At 41.8% G+C, this 26,620-nt stretch overlaps 1 protein-coding gene across 3 annotated transcripts; it reads right to left on the bottom strand.

Annotated features, from left to right (window-relative positions):
- Positions 1 to 663: 663 nt before the first annotated feature.
- Positions 664 to 24,972, bottom strand: LOC149461786 (uncharacterized). 3 transcript variants are annotated; one of them, XM_089677825.1, is made up of 6 exons: positions 24,832 to 24,972; positions 11,218 to 11,278; positions 8,179 to 8,298; positions 7,611 to 7,781; positions 7,386 to 7,508; positions 664 to 1,221 (listed from the first exon to the last, which is right to left on the bottom strand). In XM_089677825.1, exons 2-6 carry the CDS (start codon positions 11,262 to 11,264, stop codon positions 897 to 899), a joined length of 786 nt encoding a protein of 261 aa, XP_089533951.1. In that variant the 5' UTR covers positions 11,265 to 11,278; positions 24,832 to 24,972; the 3' UTR covers positions 664 to 896. The 3 variants fall into 3 exon arrangements, with proteins under 3 accessions (XP_089533951.1, XP_089533953.1, XP_089533952.1); XM_089677827.1 differs by having other exon boundaries at positions 664 to 1,100; positions 24,832 to 24,968; XM_089677826.1 differs by lacking the exon at positions 664 to 1,221 and adding an exon at positions 5,780 to 7,105 and having other exon boundaries at positions 24,832 to 24,967.
- Positions 24,973 to 26,620: the final 1,648 nt, after the last annotated feature.

The following is a 26,620-nucleotide window of genomic DNA, read 5'->3' as shown; positions in this document are numbered from 1 at the left end:
CTTGCTGCACTCAAATTCCTCAAATTGAATCCCAGCCAAGATATTATCTGCAGAGATTTATGTTCTCCCTGTGAATGCATGAATTTCCCTCCAGTTAACTCTCACAATCCAAAGACATGCTGGTAGGTTACTTAGCGCCTGTCTACACTGACACTACTGTGTGATTATAGGGACCTTAGATTGCAAGCTGATGTGAACATATAGTATGTTAGACGCTGTGTAAATGCCTGTAATAAAACATAATGGGCAGGTAGGTCATGCGCTCTGTATGCAGTTAAAGGCTTATTTTGTTTCTGGGTTCTAGTTTTAGGATATTTGTAATACAAAAGAGTTCCCCAATTCATATCAAATAAATCACTTCTTCCTTTTAAGACTTGTCCATACCCCACATCATAAAGCACTACTGTAGGGTCAGGTGAAAACACGAAAGTGTAATACGATGCAGCCGTGAACCGAGTCTCCCTGAGCAGAGCAAATGGGGGGGGTTGCCTATTCTTATGCAAAAGATCTTACTGTAATTTCAGCATGGCTCTAGGTGAGAAAACAGCTGTAGAGGCAGCAGTCACATTCCCATTTTCTTGAAAATATGAACTTTAAATATTCAGTTTTATTGTCATGCTAAACTCCTGTAACCATGTTTTCTAAGAAAGCATATGCATTAAGAATGTTTTATTGTGTTTATTATTAAAATTACAATGTTAAGCTTTTAAAATCCTATAATCGACTGCTGCACACATCGTAATGGGAGAAAAAGCGCACTATATTTAAGCTAGAGGATACCATCTATAATGATGATATGGATGGCTAAGCCCCTCATTTTATTCAGAAAACCTGTGAATGCAATTGTAAGCTAAAAGCCATCTGATGCTCTCAAGCTTTTTTTATATAAGGGCAGTCTACAGACAAGCGTTATCACCTTCTGCAAAGCTTAAAGGGAACCTGGAGTGAGAAAAATATGGAGGATGCCATTTGTAATCAGAGGTTGACAATGCAGCTTTTGCACTTTTCTCAGCACAGGTTTCTTTTAACAAAGAGGGGGAAGAATCACACAGAGGCATACATTGAGAGATGACAGCAAATCTCTGTACGTGGAGCCTTACCTGATAGTGAAAGCCCAGAGGATGAGCACACAGGTTAAAAGAAAACAAATTAGTCACTCTCACCTTAAAAAAAATGTCTGTGGCAAAGATCTTCAATGGCCTGCATACCTTCTTCAATGTGCTTCAAAGGGTGACAATAATAGCAATAATAGCATCATTCTTTCACATGTTGACAGGGTACTAACAATAAGGCTTGATATCAATTTGCACAACAATTTGGGGAACAGGACAGAAGCAAAGGCAGCCTACTGCAATAGCGACACAGCTGACTCATTCCTTTTTATTGCAGATTAGAGTTCACCCACTGCCCACACAACAGAGGCAGCCAGTCATGATAATGCCCCCCTTTCACTTCACCAGGAACATGACTGAGACATTTAGCTGGGTATTCTATAAAAGTGGCACAAGGAAAAACAAGGTGTACTTTGAAAACAAAGTGTACTCATTGCGTTTTTAGTGTGTTTATCCTCAAAGGACAACTTGTCCAAACGGTGAGGTCTCCTATCCCGCTGAGTGCAAGCAGCCTGCTTGGGCTGATACTGATCTTCAGCACCGATCCAGGGATCTTACCAATACTATGGACCTTGCCGCCTCTATTCTGTGCTAGACTGCCACAGCCCTGTTCTTTTATACTAGTAGCCTTACTCATGGCAGCCCCCCCAGTCGCTTGGAGTACATCTCTCCCCATAGGGATGAATGGGACACGATGAGCATGTACACACTGAAAAGGTACCAATGGGGATTATGTTGGGGATAAAATTGTTGGATCGTGGCTGAAGTACATGTGAGTACAGGGCAGCCTGTACTCAAGACTTTATGGGAAGGAGGGCACAATGGTAGATATATGGTGGTAACGTTCCAAAATACAAGAATTTTGGCAGGAAGTAGTTCAACAAATAGTGGAGAATATAGGAGAGGGTGCAGTGAGAGATCCATGGGTGTACCTATTCCACAACACTGATCTAACAGTATAAGAATACGATGATCCTTCATCTAATTAATGCAGCAAAAGAGCTGATCCCTAAATTTTGGAAAGCCCAAAAGACCTCTAAATAAAAAGATTGGATAAAAAGAGTAAAACGTCTATACAGAAAGGAAGAACTTTACTATAGTGGAGAAGATAAAATGGATATTCTTAAAATTCTGGGAAAGATGGTGTGCGTTTAAAACTACACAGAGGTTCATGGAGCTGATGGAGTAGAAGAATAAAGAGAAATGAAAAGAGGGAGAGAGACAGTGATAAGAGGAAACCGTTAGAGGAGAAAACGAAAGTGGGAAGGTATTTTTTTTTTTTTAGTTTTGGAAAATGTGTAACAAAGTGTAGCTGATTATGTATTAAAGTGTTGCTGGGTTTTGTAAGGTGTAATTAATAAAAAAAAAAAAAAAAAAAAAGACTATGCTAATGTTGTCTTTAAAGTAATTTATCATGTAATATTCACAGATGGATATGGTTTCCATAATTGTATATGGTACCATGTTTCCATAATTGTTTTATATACTATATCAGAAGAATTTAAACCAACTAGGTTATTGGTTTCTTTTTCACTGTAGCCATTCAGCCTGCAGAGAACAGCAAGAAGGACTAAAGTCTAGTCTGCTTATGAAATAAGTAAATATTGTTGCTCCCACCTACAGCTAGAATTGTAAAACTAGTTAGAAACAAGATTTTTTTTTTTGTTTAAATATTAAGGCCCCATGAGTACATGACCTTAAAAACACACCTAAAACCACATGTTGGCCCTGGATTTTTTTTTCTGCCTTTAAACCACCTATGTGTGCATGGACACATAAGAGGTTATTTACTAAAACCGGAGAGTGCAAAATCTGGTGCAGCTGTGCATAGAAACCAATCAGCTCCCAGGGTTTATTGCCAAAGCTTAATTGAAGAAGCTGATTAGCTACCATGCACAGCTGCACCAGATTCTGAGTGCTCCAGTTTTAGTAATCTACCTCATTAAGGGGGATTTAGAAGAAGAAAAAAAAAAAATGCAAAAAGCGGAGTTTAAGAGGTTCTGTATGCATGAGCCCTAAAGAAGTCTCATCAGGAATAAGAGCTTGCTCGCTAGTCCAATGACTCATATTTAAATAAAAACAATTATCTACACTTCAAGAACCACCAAAATCTCTTCTTCATGTTTTGCATTTTATCCAACAAAGGCTGGCCATACATTTTACAATTTTCTTGAGAATTTTGCTTTAGATTTACCAAAAACTACATAATATGGGGTCAAACCTAAACAACACTTTCAATTGTATCCAATTAGGCAGGCCCTTTCACAGCATAGTTGAAGGTAAATCTAAAGGAAATTGGGCAGAAATTGGACAGAAAAGTTTAAGAAAATTGTACAGTGTATGGCCAGCCAAATTCCAGTAGCTACCGCCCTTTATGTTTTGCCCTTCTGCTGTCATTTATGGTCACCCAGTCCCTGCTGCCTATTTTCTCTTGGTTCCCCTCCTGCGTTCATTCTCTTCCGGCACCTATACAATCATATTGGCTCCTGCAGTTATTATTTTGTCCCTCACCCAGTCTCCTTCTTACTTGCTGTCTTCTTTTTCTCACACCAAGACTGGAACAATGGCATGGCAAGGGCCAGGTGCTCTAAATAATATACTAATATTCCAGTCACTATCCGCTTCCCCTTGCATGAGAAATGGCAGCGTTTTCAGAACAACTTCTATAGAAGTCTCCCTGTTAGCAGTTTGGTGTGACAGTGATGGAATAAGGGGGACAAACGGTGTAGCTCAGCTTTCACTGCACAGATTAACATGCTACATGCACTTTGTCTCTTGGCAGACTAGATGAACCTAGAAGTAAAGTGAGACTGCTTTAACAAAGAATATTAACTTGTAAACTGGAAGAATTAAAATGTGAAATTGAATTGATACACATTTCAATTAAGCAGATTTTCCTTGTTTAATTCTCTTTTTATTATTTATTCTAAGTTCCTCCACTGATGTGGAAGGTTAGACCTACTGTGAGGTTATTAATGTAATGTGGGAGACGGAGCTGATCTTTTGTTAGGTTATTAATGCTGTGTGCTGAATGGCCTGTTTCCCTTCAATGCTTTTACTATAGGTTTATTTGAAGAATCCACCAGAGATGGTAATATTTCCACAAAGAAACTATTGGAGAATGAACTTCAGAGAGGAAAAATAGAAGAGTTCCACTTTAAGTGACTTGCCTTTCGTTTGGGAAAGTATCTAGTACCCATCAGCCCCGTCACAACTTTTTTCTGATGGAAAACAGAGCAGAAAAAGGGGATCCACAGTTTCATAGTTTGTTTTTTGTTTTTTTTTTTTATTTACACTGTCTAGCTTACATATGACATACCATGAAAGAGTCAGCATCCTCTGCCTGTTACAGACTTAAAGTGGAATTTTTTTATTGCAAGAGATAAACTAGATCTCTGCTGAAGCAAACCATCTCACCCACCTGCTTGCACCAAGCTGTGCATGCAATTTCAGCATGCCTTGGTGCCAGGAAAAATATAACTCTGTATCTGTAGGAGTTACCCCAAAGCCAGCCAAATCACACCAAACCCAAAATGAGATAGAGTGAACATAGAACAGCATAAGTTAGCATCACCAGAGGACATGTAAGTAAAATGGATAAGTTCACCTTTTATCAACATGTTACACCCATATTTAGGTTGTAACATGTAACACATTGAGCATCCACCATCTCACTCCCTGCCCCCACTGTCACAATTTGAAAACAGTGCGGCCATGTGGAGCTCTGCCCACATAGCTGTGTCATTCATTCAGAGTTCTGTGAATGAATGCCTACAAGTACCATCAGCCATTGCAGCTGACAGCTTGTAGTTCTCAATGAGCTGCAAGAGGGCTGGTGAACGCTCTCGTAGTCCATTGAGCTTCCTGGACTTTACTGACAGTCTGCAGGAGCCTGACATTGCACCCGCCGATTGCAGGCGCAAGGAAAAAAAAATATAGCACTTTTATTTTGCCGTTAAAAAAAAAAATAAAAAAGGTATTTAATATTTTTAAAGTGAACTTATCCTTTAAGTTGTGCTTAAGGCAACCCAAGACGCTACAATATTTAGTCAAATGTCTCTAAAATTGGACCGCAGTTTTAGTATATAAGCAATTTTTGTGCAAAGCGTACCTAACAGATTTTTTTTCCTTTCATTAAAGGGAGGCATATTGTTCGTAGTTTAAAATTAAAGTGTTATGTCCAAAAATTACCACTTTTATAAAATACCCGTGTGTCCTGCACAGAACAATGGAATCTGTATTGCTAGCCTATTCCGCTTCCTGGGACTTTACTAACATTGTTGTACCTTAGTCATATCACAGGATGCAAGTGAATAGCCAGGCTGCATTCTCATGGCAGTGTAAATCTAACCACAAAAAGTCTGCCTCCATTTTGTGTAGACTGTAGGGCCACTTTATATGGGGCCTGAACTCTGTAGCCAGTTTCCATAGAAATCAGCAGTTATGCTACAGATTTGTTTCTTCTTTACAAAATAGCCATAAAAAAACAATTTATATATCTCTGGACATGCATTGATGATTACATGGTTATCATTTCATTTTCTGTTAGCGGTGTATTGGTAGAAGCTTGCAACACAAAAATCTCAGACACACTTTCCATCAGTAAAATGCTAAAAATTAACAAACTTGCTAGTTGAAGGAAAAAGAAAAAAAGAAAAACTAAAAAACACGAGTCCAAACAGTTTTACTTTTGTATTGGGATAAAAGTTAAAAAAAAAGAAAAAAAAAAAATGAAAAAGCTATTAAACATGAAATAAATACTGTTTTCGGCAGGAGTATACATTAGTGTTACAATGTAAACAGATTGTTAACTGCAGGACTCAAGAAATGTAACATTTGTTTTGGGAAATCTGAAGTCTTCTATCCGAGTGAACAGCTTATATCAGCTTCTCTCAAACTGTATTAATTATTCTTACTTATCACAGTCTATGATCTGTTTATCGGCTTTGGAAACTTAGGAACAAAGCCAGACTAAACGGCCTTCACTTGAGGTTCAGCCCTCGGTATTATGTATAAAGTAGGGCTCCATTCAGTACAATGTACAGTTTACAATTGAACAGTACTGCTAAAATAAATTACATTTAATAAAAAAAAAAACAAATACAACTTAACACGGTTCACCTTGCTTTTGCTCACATTATAAAAACACTACTAGAGGCAGTATACAGTTTTGGAAAAAAAAAATGAAATAAGTTTTACAAGCATACAAATAAATCTGAGTGAAGGATTTTAACTTTAGCGACAAATTTTCAGTCTTCTGAAAGGTCGGAAGTAATGCAAATAAATAAAACATGAGCATGACAGAGCCACTGTATTGTTACAGGTTACAGTTACACTACCCTATACAACCCAACAGTCAAACCAGGTCAAGCTTTGTATACATTAATTAGGAAGAGTTCTTTTTTTCGACTCCTAAAAATTGCTCACAACATTCCAGATAGTTTTCACATAACTTAGCGTTAACATTTACCATTACATTAAAAAAAAACCTTATATATGACAAGTGTAGCTTCTGGAGTGCTTAGTTCACAAACAAAAACACTGAAAGCAACCGTTAAAAAAAAAAAGTTGCAGAGAAGTCCGATATTTAATTATAAATTACATTAAAATGCTTGACCCATCTTGTGAGTTCTTTTCCCGTTGTGCAGTCAACGTCCACACTTTTAAATTATGAAATACATTTGGTGAATTGTCCAAAGAGAAACTGTCTGTCTTATATAATGCCGCTTGGCCTTTTTTTTTTGTATGCCATTTAACATATGAGGGCCGTTGTAAAACCAAAAAGTTCCTTTCCGAAACTCAACTAAAAATGCTCATTTGGCAATAAAAAAGACAAAAACAAAAAACTGTCTCGCTCTCCGGTCAGTTAAAATCTGTAATGGATTCTAAACAGTGTGTCTCTTTAATAGCGTCTGCCACCTGGCGGGACGGGCCATCGCTGGCCCCGGCCAGGTGGCGGAGGATGTGCTGCAGCACCGCGTCCATTGGGAAAGCTGTGTGGGAGGATAAAATCACAAGTGTTTGCTATATAGGAAACTGGATTAAAATAGTAATAGAGATAGAAATAAAACAAACTCAAACGTGTACTATATATGTAAATATAAGATCTATATTTTATCAAAAACGGCATGCAAGATTTATATGGCATCTATATGGTTATCTAAACCTGTGCTTATATACCAACTAAGGGTAAATATATCATCATATAAAAAAAGGTAATAGTATAGGAAATATAATTTAAGTAAGAAGGGAGGGGGGAGGTAGCAGTCTTACCCTCTTGGTGGGCCGAAGTTTCCTCTTGGAGGTGGTGGCAACATACCCCGTCCACGTGGAGGTGGTGGCATCCCTCTAAATCCCATTAGTCCTGGAGGTGGTGGCGGTGGAGGAGGGCCACGCCTATACCAGCACAAAAGCAAAAAAAAAAAAAAGTTGGTAAAAAAGCAAGAAAATATTTAAGAAAACATTAGCAACCATGAAAAAGAAGTCGACTCTGAGAACCTTAACGGGTGGAAATGCGGAGGGGGAAGTGGAGGAGGTGGTGATGGTGGAAAAGGATCTTCCATGTCTCTTGGAGGAAGTGGTGGTGGCGGCATAAATCCTGGAGGTCGTCCTCTGATTCCGCCACGTCCTCTGGGGTCCATATACGGATGCATCCGCCCCATGCCTCGTCTGCAAATAAATATAAATACTTCAACATGCAATTTTAAGTAATGGTACTAATTTTTATAAAATCTCCACTGCTGTTAAATGTTTATTATAGCATATATATTTGCTAAACAAGCTGCTGCCCGGTTCAATTTTATGTTGCTGGAATGCCTTGATTGGCTTTTATGCCAACAAGGCAACGGAGCCTTGTTTGTTACTCAAATGCTCATTTGAAAGTCTGTAGAGCTTACAGTGGTTCTAAAGACATGAAGTCTTGACACGTCTTAGCCTAAAGCATTCTGTGACAGGTGCATGAATTGGGCACAAGCACCAACACCTTCAGTGCTGCGCCCCAACAGAATTCTAAAGGATGTCTAGAACACCTTTATGATTGCCCCTAAGTAACTTTAGCTAAGATTACCTCATTGGTATAATTCCATTCATTGGTTTATCCTGCATCTTCCCTCGGCCAAAAGGCATCTGTCCTTTCATCACACGATTCCCTCTTCCAAAGTTGCCTCTGCCACGATATCCTCGGCCCCTTATAATAGGATTTCAAAGAATAATGAGCTATTTATGCATAACAATGGTGTCACTTCTACATATTTGTCTATTTCAATAATCAACTTCTGAGCAGCTAAAAAACAATCTATATAAAAAATTCTAGTCACTTTGATTACAGAAAAATGTATATTTTCAAGCTGGTCCATGATATTAACAAGGGTAAATAAAATGTGTATAGCCTAGCACAGAATAAGGCAGGCAAACCTTTACATCTAGTTGTTCAAAAATATTTGTAAATTAAAATTGATGAACTTTAATTTAGACTGCACTAATAAATATAAAAGCCAGGTTTGGAAATACCAAGAGCCAGGTAGTCAATATATCCAAACAATTAGAGCTGGTGTTTTTCGAAGGTGCTCTGTTGTCAGTGGAAGCATACTGACAGCTTATAACCATCCACTTTCCCTTACGTCACACAGACACCTCAAAGCTACATAAAAATAATTCCACTCCATTCCAGATACAAGTATCTGACAGCCATCCAGTTCTGATAATAACTTGATTATCCGTGGCAGACTGTACAGTAGTGTTTTCTCAAACAAAGACATCCAGTGCAGTAATCTAGTTGAAAGCTGCACCAAACCAGTCTCTCTCCAGTGAGAAGTAGAATAGGATATGCTCTTTAGGGGTCAACTCAATGCCAAATTCCTTTTGGTATAGAATGCATTAAAAAATTTTTTTAAAAAACCACGCAGACATAATTATGCAATGTTTAGATCAACAACTAGTAGGAGCAGGGGTGGACTAACCATTTGGAAACTCGGCACTGCCCGAGGGCCCGGGGTCAGTAGGGGGCCCCATGAGATGCCCCTGATACCTTTTTCATAGGCTTTTTTGAGTTTGGGCAAGGACACAGGGGCCCCATGATCCTCTATTGCCCGGGAGCCCCATGAGTTGTCAGTCTGCCCCTGAGTAGGAGTTTTACACACATATACTGTATAAAATAAATGTGTGGATTGCAGATCACATTCACCTAGTTCCCAGATGGGGTGACCAGTAAAAATATCGTAGAGTCCTTTAGAAACAGAGTTGCAGTATGGGTATAAGGCTGGCCAAAGACATGAAAGGATGATGTTTTCTGCTGTTTCAGGTCTGAAGAGAGCACTACATGCACCACAGTCACATGCACATTCATAAGGCAGACAGTACCAGTGCTCTCCAAACTACGACTCAGGGACCGGATGCAGCCCTTTGCTTGCCCTGATCCGGCCCTTGCGGCAATTTTTCTCCCACTGATACAAGACACTATTCCTGGCACTGACATGAACAAGGCGGCATAATTCTTGCTAGTGACATCAACAACAATCCCTATTCCTCCCTCTGACACCAACAATGGGGCACTATTCTTCCCACTGACACCGATGGGCACTATTTCCCCAACTTACACCAAGAATAGGGCAGTATTCCTCCCGTCAAAGATGCATTGTTTACTCCCAATGACGCAGGACAATTTCTACTCCCAATGGCCACAGTCCGGCTCCCCCTAAAGTCTGAAAGCCAGTTAACTGGCCCTTTGTTTAGAAAGTTTTGGAGACCCCTGGCCTACGTGATTGGAAGCGGAAGTTCTCCTCCCCTTTCCCACCCCACTGCAGTTTTTGTAGCTGCTGACCTATTTGTTTCACCAGAGACTGGACAACCACTTTCATTTCATTCTTCCTCAAACACAATTGTACGTTTTCGCACTGAATTGAGTCTCGGTCATTGGATTCAAAAAGCCTGATAAAAAAAAACAAAAAACTAGAAGGCAGCAACAACTCTCAGCAATGCTATGGTTTGGGTTTGACTTAACTGCATACACCCCTCACCCAAGTATAATAGCTATAAGTACTTAAACTCTCCCCTATGTGACAGCAGCATTGTATACTAATCCTCCATAGCAACCATGTATATAGTTCTTTTCACCACCCCTCCTCCCTCCATGTACGTATACATACACACACATAATAAATATATATATATATATATATATATATACACACACACATATACACATATACATACACATATACATACATCACACACACACACACACGTAAGGTTTGTACCCATCACCCCATTGTCTGTGGCAATCACTAAACCCAACTCCAGGTACTTTAGATTAAGAGGATGATTTGACACTTTGTGCAAGGCCTGGCTCCATGGCATGTGGTAGAGGTGTCAGTAGACAACAATCATTCCCACTTCCTGGAAATGCAGAGTAATGTGTTAGCCAGACTGATAAGGAGGTCTGAGTGGAAGAGCTTCAATACAGAGGACATCCTGGTCACCAGAGGTTTATTTCAGTCCCAGTTGTGGTAGTCAGGATTTTTCTCTCCTGGTCTTTGGACACCTGAACCTTGCTGAACTACTAGTTTTCTATTGTAATCCACATGAAGATCAAACCTTTTCATCAGACTCAAGAAATAAAACCTATACCCAAATCTGTAATTGAACACGCTAGTAAAATCTGGTCAGTTCAAAGATTTTGGTGCAATAGTTTGCAACTGTGGTAGGTGTAGAAGAAAAAGTGGTCAAACAATTCCTACCAATGCACCTCCAAAACCCCCAGAGACCTACCCATGGCCACTCCATGAGACAACAAATCTTTAAATTAGACCTAAACACAGAATTGTCTGCCAAGCAATGAGACTGTGTTTGCTACTTATTTCAAGTCTGCCTACCCCCGTCAGAGGAGTAGCTCTTCCCTGTGAATATTTACCATTGACTTGGACATCACTAAGAATTACAATAGCGATGAAGCTGTTGAAAGGAGGAACCACAGGGACCATCAGAGGACACCAAATCCAACAAGAATGCAAAGAGCTGAACCACTGCCTGTTAAATACAAAGCTCTTTATTTTGCAGGCTGCCTCTGTTTTTTAAGGGGCAGGGCCACATTAAGCAACGATTTAAATACCTGAATTTCCAGGGCTCTATAGCAGCTTCAGCATTGTCCACTGGCATCTTTTGATCAACTCCTGAGAATAAAAAAAATAAATAGATTAAAACCTTTGCCAAGACAATTGATTTTCACCTGTGAGAAGTTGCCTAAAGTGTAAAAGACAAGGATTATGCTTCCCATTACTAACCCCTGGAACTAAAGGCCTGAACAACCTTATCTAAATTTGCATTTCGATACTACTCAAGATTCACCCTTAACCATGCCCTCACATACAGCAGATCAGAAGCGTGGATGAGCAATAGGAAGATCACAACTGGAAGGGAATGAGGAGCAATGATTGTGGACTAGAAGATTAGATAAAGCAGAAGGTGATGATGGCCAGAGAAAAGGGAGGCAGTGTGAGGCCTACACATTTGAGGACAGGGCAAAGTGGAAACTTTGTATATTGCAGGGAGACAAAACAGGGACTAATGATGACCAGGAGTTGATCAAGGCATGACAGGAGTCGATTAAGATCGAAAGTAGGTTCACAATGACGGGTAATTGCAGTGGGGTGGTAGAAAAGCAGAGAGGGAACAGATAAGCCTGTTGTTGTGTTTATGGTTTCAGTGGAGGGGGGTTAGTTAGAAATTTCTGATTTTATTCCTTTTTGTGACACAAAAAGTGGACAAGGAGGCTATAGCTGTAAGCAGGTGTCCAGATATGTATGCTGTGATAATATATGGAATACCATGTATAATACCAACTGCAGAAGCTGTGATACACCGATGGCAATGAGCTGAGTACAAACAGGTCTATTGATAAATACCAGACAACTCTCTACCATGGATACTTGGGCTAGTGTTTAATGACAACATACCGGTGTTCATAGTGCGGCCACAGAATGCAGACACAGTGGAGGATTCAGCAATAGACGCTACTGCAGACTGGAGCTTGGACACTGGAATGTGATGACATGGGTATGGAGAACATGTAGCAATAAGGACATTGTTGAGGGAACAATGCATGCACGGATTATCTGTCAAAAACTGCACTGAATATTCCAGTGCTGATTTACACATGCGCGGTGCGGATTGAAGGTCAGGTTTCCACCCTGGTTCACACTGATGCAGTGCGGAATTTGCAGCATTTTCTGTGCAAAATCTGCACCGCATCAGAATTGCACCGTTCATGCGAACCGCTGCGGGTGTGTATGTTAGGTCAACAGCATCCCGAAATCGGTCCGCAAAACGCGGTGCGATGTGCAGAATTGGATCGGATAGGTGTGAATACCCATGCGATCTGATTCCCGTGCAGAACAGTGCCACACACAAATCACATCTGACTTGCACAGGAATGCGGTGCAGTTCCTGTGTGAATCACATGCAATATACCTCACCTCATACATGTGAACCCAGCCTCACAGCTAATTGATACAGTAGTTCAGCGTTTCAGGCCAGGTTTACAACAGGTTCAGGTCAGGATTTTATCCTGTTCACAACTGATGACGTGCGGTTTAGAAACGGTTCCCATAGAAGTCAATAGCCTGTAATCCGCACCTGAACTGGAGCACACTGCTCAGGATTCCTACATGACTCTCCTTCAAACCGCACTGAATCCGCATCGCCAGTGCACCGCACACATGTGAATAGGCACCATAGGAAGCAATGTTCTTTCACATGTCATGAGTACTGGATGCAGTTCAATCTGCATATATGTGAACCGGCACAAAGGGGTCAAATCTAAGAGGCAGCTTGTGTGCTTCCCAGTTGCACACACGCCAGCTAGTCTCCCTCAGATGTGAAACCAGAGCTTGCAATTTGTCTGTGCTACATAGAATAATTGAAGCTCACATGTGTCATGGTCCGGGTGTAGACTAACATGTGCTGTGAGAGTAGCTGGTCTGGGCTCATCACCCACATCCAGACAACAGGATGCAAGCCTCATATGGGAGACGCATCTCCCAGTCAGAACTAGTATGAAAATCATGTTTTCATACCAAATGGGATTTAACATAAACTGTCCCTATTATTCCATAAAGCAACTATGAACAACTCTAAACAAATGGTCCTAATCTGTTACTATGTACGTTTATGAACATCGGAAACTGAGGTTTGCCATCATGATATGCAAATGTAGTGATGAGGTTTACTGAGAATTTCTGCGATGTGGTCCATCAATTGTACCAATATGTTTCACTTTTGGACATCCTTACACGATGATACACCTAGCTATCAGGGAATTGTTGAGTTTACTACTGACGTGATAGATCAGCAGTGACTGGAGGCATACGACTACATTAGTAGAGGAATGTCATCGCTGACAACTGTCTGGGCACTTTGTACTGTTGATCTGTTAGATCCTGTCATATGATGTCCTCAAGCTTATAAAAATCATCAACATACATGACAGTGCAGACACCTGGGCCCCACCGTGAAATCAGCCATGAAAAAGCCAGCTTAAAAGCGGAGCTCCAGTCACACTGTAAAAAAAAATAAAAGCAGCTACAAAAACTGTAGCTGCGGACTTAAAAAACAGGCATTCACCTGTCCCTTGATCCTACGGATCCTACGGTGTGTGTATATATATACACACACACACACACACACACACACACACACATATATATATACACACACACACACACACACACACAAGTTTTTAAATAGAGCCCCCATATCTCCCAAACTACACAGACATTGGCAGCTTCCATATTTCTTGTGACAGCCTTCTTTAAACAAAGATCTCCTTCATCAATCCCAGGTGGAGAAACTACCTACACAAGGAGGTGGATATATCCTATTCTGAATGTTTTTGGTCTGCTTTATTTGGGCAGCACAGTGGCTAAATGGTCAGCACTTCTGCCTGGCAGTACTAGGGTCGTTGGTTCAAATCCCAAACACGGCACCACCTGCCTGGAGTTTGCAAGTTCTCCCTGTGCCTGCATGAGTTTCCTCCGGTTTCCTCCCACACCCCAAAGACATGCTGGTAGGTTAATTGGCTCCTGTCTAAACTGGCCCTAGTATGTGTATGTATGAATGTAAGTTAGGGACCTTAGATTGTACACCCCTTGAGGGTTAGGGACGGATGTGAATGTAATATATATATATATATATATATATATATATATATATATATATATGTAAAAGTGCTGCATAAATTGACAGCACTATATAACTACCTGTAATAAATAAAAAAATAAACTTTATCTGTAGACTACCCCTGACCTGTGATTACACCTGCAGTTGGAACAATTAGTTTATTTCATTTCAGGTACTTATATAGCACCATCAATTTACACAGTGCTTTACATACATATATTGTACATTCACATCAGTCCCTAACCCTCAAGGGGTGTACAATCTAAGGTCCCTAACTTACATTCATTCATACACATACCAATTAACCTACCAGCATGTCTTTGGAGTGTGAGAGGAAACCGGAGTACCCGGAGGAAACCCACGCAGGCACAGGGAGAACATGCAAACACCAGGCAGGTGGTGCCGTGGTTGGGAATTGAACCGGCAACCCTAGTACTGCCAGGCAGAAGTGCTAACCACTTAGCCACTGTGCCGCCCCATAGTTGCGTGTAATGGATTTTTCTGGACATTCTCTTATTACCCAAGAGTAGGCCATCACCATGGGTGTCTGAACATAAGCATGCATGTTCAGGACACTGGGCCACATAGTGTCTTTGGTTATAATGGTGTAGGCAGGTGGGCTGTACACACATGGAAATCTATGTTGCTTTGTGCCTCGGCCATCTGCAACCAAAGACAGCGTGACCCAGTCCCTTGCATCCTAGCAGCCAAAGCTGCTGGGCGATCTGGCCACCTCCAACCTACAAACCAGACGCTGTGCATCCCAGCCACTTACATTCCTTCTTTTAATTCAGATTTTTATTTAAATTTTTTTTCCATAACACATTATATTATAGGAAAAACACAACAAAAAAAAAAAAAATCTATTTAGCTATTAAAAACAATAGCATCAGCAGTTCATCGGTTCATTGACAACCAGTATTCCAAAAGTTCCAAGAATTCCAAAGTAAAAAAAAAAACACACACACCTAAAAGACCTAATAAATAATATTGTTCTATTATTACTCCAGGGCAAGCGATACATTGTATCATCAACAGTATATATGAATTTTTCAAGACATGCCAATCCACTCCATGGACACTTTTTACTGTAAACTGAACAAATATGGAGGAAATGGATAGATGCTCCATGTTCTAGTTTAAAACTTCCAAAAGGCATTTCAATGAGCATAAGCACATTTCTTCAACACCTACGTATTTTGTCCATTACCTGAATCAGTTCCCAAGCGTTGAAGACTGCCACCTGCATCCTAGCAACCAAAGACACCGTGTGACCCAGTCACCTTCAGCTTAGCAACCACAAATGCTGTGCAGCCAATGATGCTGGATCGCCAGGCGTCGGATGCAGCTGAGCCCATTCATGCTGCGAAAAACAGAAGGGGTGGAACAAGAGGACTGACGCATCTCCTTCCCCCTGACCACCTAGTGACAGTACTTATCTCATGGAAGCACCTGGTGTCCGACCAGCGCTGTCAATCACTGCTAATTAAATATTACTCTCCTTGAAAAATGCAATTGGACATCAGGATTGCGGGGGGGAGAGAGCATGAAGGGCAAGGGAATAGGGAGCATGATGCCGACCACGAATCATGAACACTATGACCTAGAAAATCAGAACCTAAAGAAGAACCCCCCAATGGTGGAAATGTGGGACTTTTAAGGCAACAGTAACCATTGACAGAGATAAACATTACAACATGCCTTACTACAAATTGTTCAAATCACATACATCAACACAAAAATGGATAACATGAAACCGAATGGCTGTGTAGATCACAATTAAGGATTTGGTGTAGTGTGAAACCCTTCTCTTCCCACTAGAAGACCTGTAGATGGAACTTCTTCAGTGACGTGGTTCAGAATATAATTTTTCATGGTATGTATAAAATGAAATGTCACATTTATTTATACTTATTTTCATTGTAATACAGAATCATAATGTGATTTATTATATTGTAGAGTAATTACCCGACGAAGGGAATTATATTGTTCTGAAACGCAATGGGTATCCCACTGAAGAAGTTCCATCTACAGGTCTTCTAGTGGGAAGACAAGGATTTCACACTACATCAAATCCTTACTTGTGATATACACAGCCATTATGTTTCATTTTATCCATTTTTGTAGCGATATATATGATTTTAACAATTTGTAATAAAGCATGTTGTAATTTTTATCCCAGTCAATGGATAATATTGCCTTAAAAGTCCCACATTTCCATCATTGTGTGTTCTTTGAGTTATATCTAATAAGTATGTTGGCAATATTTAAACGGACTTAAAGCGGAGCTCCACCCAAAATGGGATGTTCTGCTTTAATGCTCTGTCCCCCGCTCCCCGTTAAGGATTGGCACCTTTGGGGACCAGGTACCCAAATTTGACAGGTACCCACTCTCACTTCCGCTGCGATCGCCTAAGGTGATCAGAAGCAAAAGTTGTCCTCCCCCCTCTGATCGCCTAAGGCGATCAGAAGCGGAGTTTGTCCTTCCTCCTCTCTCCATGAAGTATTCTGGTACACATAATAGGTCCCAGAAGACTACGGGACCATTCACAAGGCGCAGCAAAAGCTGTCACAGCCGGGTGCCCACACTGAAGATGCCGGGGAGAGAAGACAGCTGGTGAAACCAGCCATGGTGAGGATATCGCGGGACAGGTGTCTGTATTTTAAAAGTCAGCCGCTACAGTTTTTGTAGCGGCTGACTTATTTTATTTATTTTTTTTAATCAACTGGAATTCCACTTTAAGTAAGTGAATTCTCAAGCTTAGAAAATCAGAACAAACTGCTACATACACTGTCACCTAACAGGACTGCAGCAACAAACAACATGTTTGGTGAGACTTTTTCAAATATCACCTTCTTAAAAAAAGCTACTGTAAGAAATTGTTCAGCAACTGCAAGGAACTAGAATGAGTATGTGTAAAAAGGCAGTATAATCTGGAGCTTGGTTGTCACTACAGAAGAAATGCAGATAGTTGTTAGGCATTTAACATTTATCTTACAGGAAATGCCATCTGTTGTGAATATCAAAAGCGTAATGAGAAACAAAGAATGTCTAAGTGGTACGTACACCATTTCAGAGAGCGTGTAACCACAACCCAATACCATTTCTCTGTGTTCTTTGTAAGAGAAACAAACACACATGAAATGAGCACACATATTTAAGCTCCCAATGAACAATTTAAGTTTTCAGCAACTGACTAGTCAAACATATGAGTGCTGTTTGGATACATTTACAACGTATTTCCGCAGTTACACAAAGGAATCAGACCACACAGATATAGGTCCAGACACAAAAATACTGCAAAGCAGATGAATAAGAAGCATGGTTAGGCAACTTTTTCTTCTTTTTTTTTTTAACCACTTCCTGTCCGGACACTTTTACCCCCTTCCTGTCCAGGGCAATTTTCAGCGCTATCACACTTTGAATGACAATTGCGCGGTCATGCAACACTGTACCCATATGAATTTTTTACCATTTTTTTGAGAAAGATAAAGCTTTATTTTGGTGGTATTTATTCACCGCTGGGATTTTTATTTTTTTGCTATGTAAATGAAAAAGTCCAAAAATTTTGAAAAAAAGTGTTTTTCTTATAAAATTTTGCAAATAAATAATCTTTCATCATAAATCTTGGCCGAAATGTATTCCGTTATCTTTTTAGTACAAAAAAAAAAAAAAAAAGCCAAATTAGTTTATAACCAAAAATTATAATGTTTAAACATTTTTTTACATTTTTATATTATTTATGTTTTGGGTTTTTTTTTTTACATACTGTCACCCTAGCAGTACAGTGTCGCCATGGTGACACTGTACTAATTGTGGGGGGGGTGATAAAGATATATATTTTTTTTTTTTTTTACAGTGGTTGCTTTTACACTCATATAGGATGTAAAAGCAATCATTTCTCTTTCTCTCTGTCTGCATTCTTGCAGCCATTGAGAACTACTGAGTGAGCTGTGATTGGTCACAGCTTGTCACATGGTACAAGGCTGTTGTGAATAGCTTTGTACCATGTGACCTCTGTGATCATTCACAGATTTCACACATAGTAAGCAATGATGTCACAAGTGACATCTTGCTTACTACTTTGCATGTGATCACTGATTGGCCAATCAGCGATCACATGATCGGGACCTCGTACAGAGGTCCCATCTGTTGATCGGTGTTTCACTGTGTCCGGAGGACACAGCGGGCACCGGATTGTGGTGCTGCACGCTCCCAGGGAGCGCGCACAGCTAGAAATGGCGGGTGCCATTTATGAACAGCAACTGGCCCTTGGAGTGCCACCGTCCTGCCGTTTATAAACAGCAGGAGGACAGCAAGTGGTTAAATGACACCTGCAAAGAAGACCTTTTCCTGCTGCTGATCTTTATTGTACTGAAGAGATAGAGCCACCCAGGGAACCTTCAGAATCCTACACTTCTAGTAGTGATGTAGGATATCTATACTGATATGAACTGGGTAATGTGTTAGGAACATAAGGAAGCACCAAACGTTTGATGGGAAATGAAAATTATCAACCTACAGAAATTTAATTGCAGCAACTCAGAATGGTCCTCAGTAGATTGTATGGCCCCCTTGTGCTTGTATGCATGCCTGACAATGTCGGGGCATGCTCCTAATGAGACGATGGATGGGGTTTCCTCCCAGATCTGGACCAGGGCATCACTGAGCTCCTGGACAGTCTGAGGTGCAACCTGGTGGTCGCGGATGGACCGAAACATGACATCCCAGAGGTGTTCTATTGGATTTAGGTCAGGCAAATGTGGGGACCATTTAATGGTATCAATTCCTTCACCCTCCAGGAACTGCCTGCATACTCTCACCACATGAGGCTGGGCATTTTCATGCACCAGGAGGAACCCAGGACCCACTGCACCAGCGTAGGATCTGACAATGGGTCCAAGGATTTCATTCCGATATCTAATGGCAGTCAGGGTGCCATTGTCTAGCCTTTAGAGGTCTGTGCATCCCTCCATGGATATTCCTCCCCAGACCATCACTGACCAACCAAAACAGTCATTCTGAAGGATGTTACAGGCAGCATAACGTTCTCCACACCCTTTCATGTCTGTCAAGTGTCCTCAGGGTGAACCTGCTCTCATCTGTGAAAAGCACAGGGCGCCAGTGGTGGACCTCCAAATTCTGGTGTTCAAATGCTAATTGAGCGCTATAGTGCAGGGCAGTGAGCACAGGGCCCACTAGAGGACGTCGGTCCCTCAGGCCACCCTCATGAAGTCGGTTTCTGATTGTTTGGTCAGAGACACTTACACTAGTAGCCTGCTGGAGGTCATTTTGTAGGGCTCTGGCAGTGCTCATCCTGTTCCTCAAACAAAGGAGCTGATACTGGTCCTGCTGATGGGTTAAGGACCTTCTACGGCCCTGTCCAGTTTTCCCAGAGTAACTGCCAGTCTCCTGGAATCTCCTCCATGCTCTTGAGACTGTGCTGGAAGACACAGCAAATCTTCTAGCAATGGCACGTATTGATGTGCCATCCTTGGGGAGTTGGACTGCCTGTGCAACCTCTGTAGGGTTCAGGTATCCCCTCATGCTACCAATAGTGACACTGACCCTAGCCAAATGCAAAACTAGTAAAAAACAGTCAGAAAAGTTGAGTAGGGAACAAAATGTCAGTGGCCTCCACCTATAAAACCATTCCTGTTTTGGGGGTCATCTCATTGTTATCCATCTAGTGCACCTGTTGTTAATTTCATTAACACCAAAGCAGCTGAAACTGATTAAAAACCCCCTCTGCTACTTAACTGACCAGATCAATATCCCAGGAGTTCATTTGACTTGATGCTATACTCTGAATAAAAAAAGTGTTCCTTTAAGCAGTGTAGTAATGGTGGTGATCAGCAACTTATAATGGAACTGCGATAGTGCGGCGGGCAATCTGACACCGAGAGGAGATGCCACATCTCCAGTGACATTAATACAATGATCAGTGATAATACAATACATTGTCACTGTACTGTACTAATGACACTGGCTGGGACGGGGTGCAAAATCAGCACTAGGCTCTGGGCTGAGAACAGACACAGCTAATCAGCAGGTCCAACCCATGAATTATTGGCCGGGGGGACCTACTGACAAGACTTCTGCTGTGTATAATCACAGAGGGTGTCAGCGGGGAGAATGCGCACCCCTACACCAGGCAGCAATGTACCAGTATGTCGCTGTGCCTGCACAGGCCTTTGTCCGAAGTACACTGCAGGCGGGTGGTCTGGAAGTAATTAAAGTAACATTAAATCTTTAGTTTTTTTCCCTTAAAATAATAAACATGTAATCCTTAGCTCTGCACAGAGCAGCCCTGATCTTCATCTTCCTCTGGCCAGTGCACCTGGGTCCTCCTCCTCGGCGAGTGCCCCCATAAGAAGCTGTTTCCTATAGGGGCACTCATGCCAGTTCGCTCCCCAGCTGCCTTGTGTGCGTCTACTGACAGACAGTGTGAATCAGCCTTGCCTCCCACTCCCTTGTCACTGAATTTGATTGACAGCAGCGGGAGCCGCTAACTATCAACCTACCCATTGAGAAGGGACAGAGCCAGGAGAGCCGCCGCTCTTGTGCACATCGCTGGATTGAGGTTGGGATTAGGTTACTATAAGGGAGGAAACCGGTGGGGGCTGGGGGGATCCTGCAACACAGAAGGGTTTTTACCTTAAAGTGAAACTTTAAAAAAATTTTTAAAAAAATGAAAAATTGGCAGACAGGCAGGATTTTTAATGCAGGATAGCCATGTTTTGGCTCTTCTGCATTAACCACTTCCAGTCCGGACACTTTTACCCCCTTCCAATCCAGGCCAATTTTCAGCTTTCAGCGCCATCACACTTTGAATGACAATTGCGCGGTCATGCAACACTACCCATGAATTTATTTGGCATTTTTTTTGACAGATAAAACTTTATTTTGGTGGTATTTATTCACCACTGGGATTTTTATTTTTTTTGCTATATAAATGAAAACGTCCAACAATTTTGAAAAAAAGTGTTTTTCTTATACCCAAAGTAAAAAATTAGCCAAATTAGTTTATAACCAAAAATTATAAATGACATCTTGCTTACTACTATTCATGTAATCACTGATTGGCCAATCAGTGATCACATGATCAGGACTTCATACAGAGGTCCCGTACAGCGATCGGTGCCGCGTGCTCCCAGGGAGCGCGGACAGGCTAAAATGGCGGGCGTCATTTATGAATGGCAACCCGCTCCTGCACTGCCTCCATCCGGCCGTTTATACACATGTGCCGGACGGGAAGTGGTTAAAGTTACCTACCTGCCTGTCCACCCTTGTACAGTGAGCTGCACAAGCACAGCTCACTGTACAAATTTGACAATGCCGAATTTGATGGAACTCCTGCAGGAGCGATGTCTTCTCTGCCCGGCGTTCATGACCTGGAAGTCAGTCGAAGAGGACAGCGGATGGGCGTGGAGCTGCGGGATCGGAGGCAAGTACAGTTCTACTTGAATGCGCAGAATTCATTAAGGTAAAAAAATAAAAAATTCTTACAGCTTTAGAATCACTTTAAACTCCACCTTGGCCCAAACAAACTAAGTCCCCCACTAGACTTGAAAATAACCACAGCGTAAAAATTAATAAAAATAATGCAGATCATCAATATCAAAAAATGTCAGTGGAAAAAATTAATATTTCATTGGTGCAACAAATATAAATATCAAACTATTTTTCATATATTGTCACTGATATTTATATTTGTTGCACCAATTAAATATTAATTTTTTCCACGGACATTTTTTGTTATTGATATTATGCATTATTTTTATTAATTTTTGCGCTGTGGTTATATTCAAATTTATGTATTGATGTTTTCATCTCTGAACAGCAGCACTAATTCATTATTGGGTTGGGTTCAGGCGCGGGTTTATTTTACAATATGTCCCCCACTAACCTGTGAGGCCGCTGGATGTGCAGTATACATGATATGTAGCCGTGGCTGCAAACAGCATATAGCACTGTGTTCCAGGATTGAGCCAGGACTTAGAGCCGGAACAAGCAAAGTCCATCAAAGTGGCACTCAGCCATACACGTATAGATTTTCATTCAAGAATTTTCGTTTCAAGAATATTAGTTTGATTTTCTAATCATTAGTGTGGTCAAATCGATGTTTGTTTTCAACTGCAGAGACAGGAAAATTATAAGGAACAGGAAGGAAAACTTTTCTCTATCAAACAAATTTTCGGCCAGTATACAGTGGGGATCGAAAGTTTGGGCACCCCAGCTAAAAATTTGTATTAATGTGCATAAAGAAGCCAAGGAAAGATGGAAAAATCTCCAAAAGGCATCGAATTACAGATTAGACATTCTTATAATATGTCAACAAAAGTTAGATTTTATTTCCATCATTTAAACTTTCAAAATAACAGAAAACAAAAAAATGGCATCTGCAAAAGTTTGGGCACCCTGCAGAGTTAATATCTTGTACTGCCCCCTTTGGCAAGTATCACAGCTTGTAAACGCTTTTTGTAGACAGCCAAGAGTCTTTCAATTCTTGTTTGAGGTATCTTTGCCCATTCTTCCTTACAAAAGTCTTCCAGTTATTTGAGATTTCTGGGCTGTCTGTCACGCACTGCTCTTTTAAGGTGTATCCATAGATTTTCAATTACGTTGAGGTCAGGAGATTGTGAAGGCCATGGCAAAACCTTCAGTTTACGCCTCTTGATGTAATCCCCCGTGGATTTCGAGGTGCGTTTAGGATCATTATCCATTTGTAGAAGCCATCCTCTCTTTAACTTCAGCTTTTTCACAGATGGCATCAAGTTACCATCCAAAATTTGCTGAAATTTTATTGAATCCATTTTTCCTTCTACTCGTGAGATGTTCCCTGTGCCACTGGCTGCAACACAACCCCAAAGCATGATTGATCCAACCCCATGCTTAACAGTTGGACAGAGGTTCTTTTCATTAAATTCTGTGCCCCTTCTTCTCCAAACGTACCTTTGCTCATTCCGGCCAAAAAGTTAAATTTTAACCTCATCGGTCCACAGAACTTGTTTCCAAAATGCATCAGGCTTGTCTATATGTTCAATTGCAAAGTTCAAACAATGATTTTTGTGGTGAGGACGTAGAAGAGGTTTTCTTCTGATGACTCTTCCATGAAGACCATATTTGTACAAGTATCTCTTTATAGTGGAATAGTGTACCACAACTCCAGTGTCTGCCAGATCTTTCTGGAGGGATTGTGCAGTCAAACGTGGGTTTTGAATTGTTTTTCTCACAATCCTGCGAGCTGTTCTGTCTGATATTTATCTTGGTCTTCCAGATCTTGCTTTAACTTCCACTGTTCCTGATGACTGCCATTTCTTAATTACATTCCAAACAGAGGATATTGAAATCTGAAAACGCTTTGCTATCTTCTTATAGCCTTCTCCAGCTTTGTGAGCGTCAACTATTTTCAGTTTCAGTTTTCTAGACAACTGCTTAGAAGAACCCATGGTGCTGATTGTTGGGGCATGGTCAGATGAGTCTGGGCATTTAAAACCTTTGAGATTGACATCATCTGGTCTTCCCAGACGATGATTGAGAACAATCCATGACACTGGCATGTCTCAGCTTTGCAAAGGGGGCAGTGCATGCTATAAATTCTGCAGGGTGCCCAAACCTTTGCAGACGCCATTTTTTTGTCTTTTTTCAGCCAAACTAACTATGTAACATAATTGCATTTCCACATTGTGTGTACAGTGGGAGACCAGATATAGGGAACGCCGGGTCCGGGGAGAGCCGATATAGGGAACGCCGGGTCCGGGGAGAGCCGATATAGTGAACGCAGGGTCCGGGGAGAGCCGATATAGTGAACGCAGGGTCCGGGGAGAGCCGATATAGTGAACGCAGGGTCCGGGGAGAGCCGATATAGTGAACGCAGGGTCCGGGGAGAGCCGATATAGTGAACGCAGGGTCCGGGGAGAACGGATATAGTGAACGCAGGGTCCTGGGTTTAGTAACACTTTAATTCTGCCCTAAGGTCCCATTCACATTGGTGTGAGATTACATGCGGCACTCCTGAGAGGGTTCCCATCAATGAGCTGCAGTAAGAAGCCCCATTGAAATCAATGGGAGGCTGACAGCTCCCAGCTAATAGCAGCCACTCAGATGTGATTGGCTCATGCAGTGATTGCCTGCGGTTGATTGGCCCTGAACACAGACTGTCCACATCAGGAGTGATCGGTCGCAGGTAGTAGCTGCTTTGGCCAAAACCAAGCGTGCACACTGGCGACTTCCTAGTGTCATCGCAGCCTTGGAGGAAGGGGGTCACTGAGGCAGCCAATCCCAGGGCCCTCACTACATCCATTGATGGGTTTAGGTTGATGTGTACAGTATAAGATGCTGGGGAGGTCCCCGGGCCTGGTCACATCTAGCAGCTCAGCAGCCATGTCTCCCTGGAAACCATCCCTATGAGGAGCCTGAGGCTGCCCAACAATGACACAGTGTCACGTGACCTGGAGCCAAGACCACCCCGGCCAGCATTCTCCTACACAGATGGCGACATTGACCCGGACCGGAGGACTCTTGTCACCGGGACAGTACACTTACCCCTCAGTGTACCGTCCACAGAACGAGCCCCGGCCGCTGCTCGCCGCTCTCCCAGTCCAATGAGTGAAAATGGCGGCGCCTTCTCGTCAGGAAGACCGCCCGGTGACGTCGCTTGGGATCTCTCCGCTCGTATTGGCTGAGATCAGGGGGGGCGAGCCTCCTGAGGCTTAATTGGCCGAAGCGCTCTAAGCCCGCCCCCGCACCCAGCAGGAGGTCAGAGAGTGCGTGGGAACGTAAAGAGGGCGGAGCCGCGAAGTCAGCGATGCGCCATGTCTGCGAGATTCCCTACGTTGTTTAAAGGGAAAGCAGCGTTTGTTTGATATCAGATGACCTGATGTGATCTGTCACCTGACCTGATGTGATCTGTCACCTGACCTGATGTGATCTGTCACCTGACCTGATGTGATCTGTCACCTGACCCGTTGCTTCAAAGTGGCCCTGTCAGTTCAAAATTAAAACTGAAATAAATTGCCTGTGAAATAAAAACTTCTGTTTCCAGCAACTTGTCTGTTGAAAGTTGCCACAATGCTGCGACCTTTTGGGTTGTCTTACACAGCCTGACGGCCTATAAAATTCATCGCGGTGGATCGCATTTCAGGTTTTCAGGAGGCAAAGCTGTCTTTCCTTTTTTTAAATCCCAAGGAGAATTTATTATCTACACACCACGCCACCACTGTGAGCCAGGCATTTGGTTCCTGGTCACAGATAATACAATAAATGAAAACAAATTAGTCTATAATGTACAGCGCTGAGCAAACCTTTTGGCGCTATATAAATACTGTATAATAATAGTCCAAAATGAAGAAATGAAATTGAAGGTGCTCTGGTGCTCGCCTCAAAGTTCATCGATAAATGCCACCACTTCATAAAGGTCAATTATATTCATGCAAATAACCCCGTGCACTTGTGTGATTTTCCACCACATACCGCACTCACCAGATGGTATGTGACGTTTCTTTGCATGAGAAAGTCAATGCGCACTCTCTGGAGGCCAATGTACTTCAAAGAAATGCTGAGAAATCGCCACTTATCTAGATCCTTCACAGAGATGTTTCACCCCTTCCAAGGACACTCCATGCATCTAATGGTCTCACAGTGCAGCCAGGACCATGGCAAGATAAAATGAGGGAACTCTCATACTGTTTACCATTTATTAAAATATGGAAAATTAAAAGCAATGTATGCATGTGATGTTAGTGAGGAAACACGTAGGGAAGGATCATGCTTCCGCTTCACCTGGAACACACGCTGGAACACACAGTAGTGTCCCACGGCTTTGGTAACTGAGGTACACAGTTCATACCACTGTAAGTTGTGTAAGAGCATACATTGCTTTTAATTTGCCATGGAGGCACGTCAGATGACGAAACGCATAGGGCAGGGCTTTGGGTGTTGATGTCACCACGCACGCCAGGTTGTCCACTCACAGCCAGAGATTACGGTCAGAACAAACCTTGGGTTTATATCTATGCTGTGAAACTTGTGTCAGTGAAGACATGCGGAAATGTGAGTGCACGTGTTTTTTACAAATAAAAGCTACATTTTAAAGATTTGATGCTATGCAAATTCTTTCTCTTCTCCTCCTGTTACTGATGATTGGGATTTTATTGGTGATCGAGAGCTATGGAGAAATCATTTGGTCTGCAGATTATTATTCCCAGAGGGGAATGAGCTGCAAGCTGGCTGTTTACACTCCAGCATGTACCTCTGGTTAGTCCATTTAGAATTTTTCAGGGGTGTATTCACAATGGTGTTTGGTGGAAGAAAGAAATAAGAAGGAATAGGAAAG

Source organism: Staurois parvus, unplaced genomic scaffold, assembly GCF_062004578.1.
Source record: "Staurois parvus isolate SC_StPar_1 unplaced genomic scaffold, SC_StPar_1.0 ptg000192l, whole genome shotgun sequence".
NCBI classification, from domain to species: Eukaryota; Metazoa; Chordata; class Amphibia; order Anura; family Ranidae; genus Staurois; species Staurois parvus.
The sequence above is the reverse complement of the archived record's forward strand: the minus strand, read 5'-3'. Positions and strand labels throughout refer to the sequence as shown.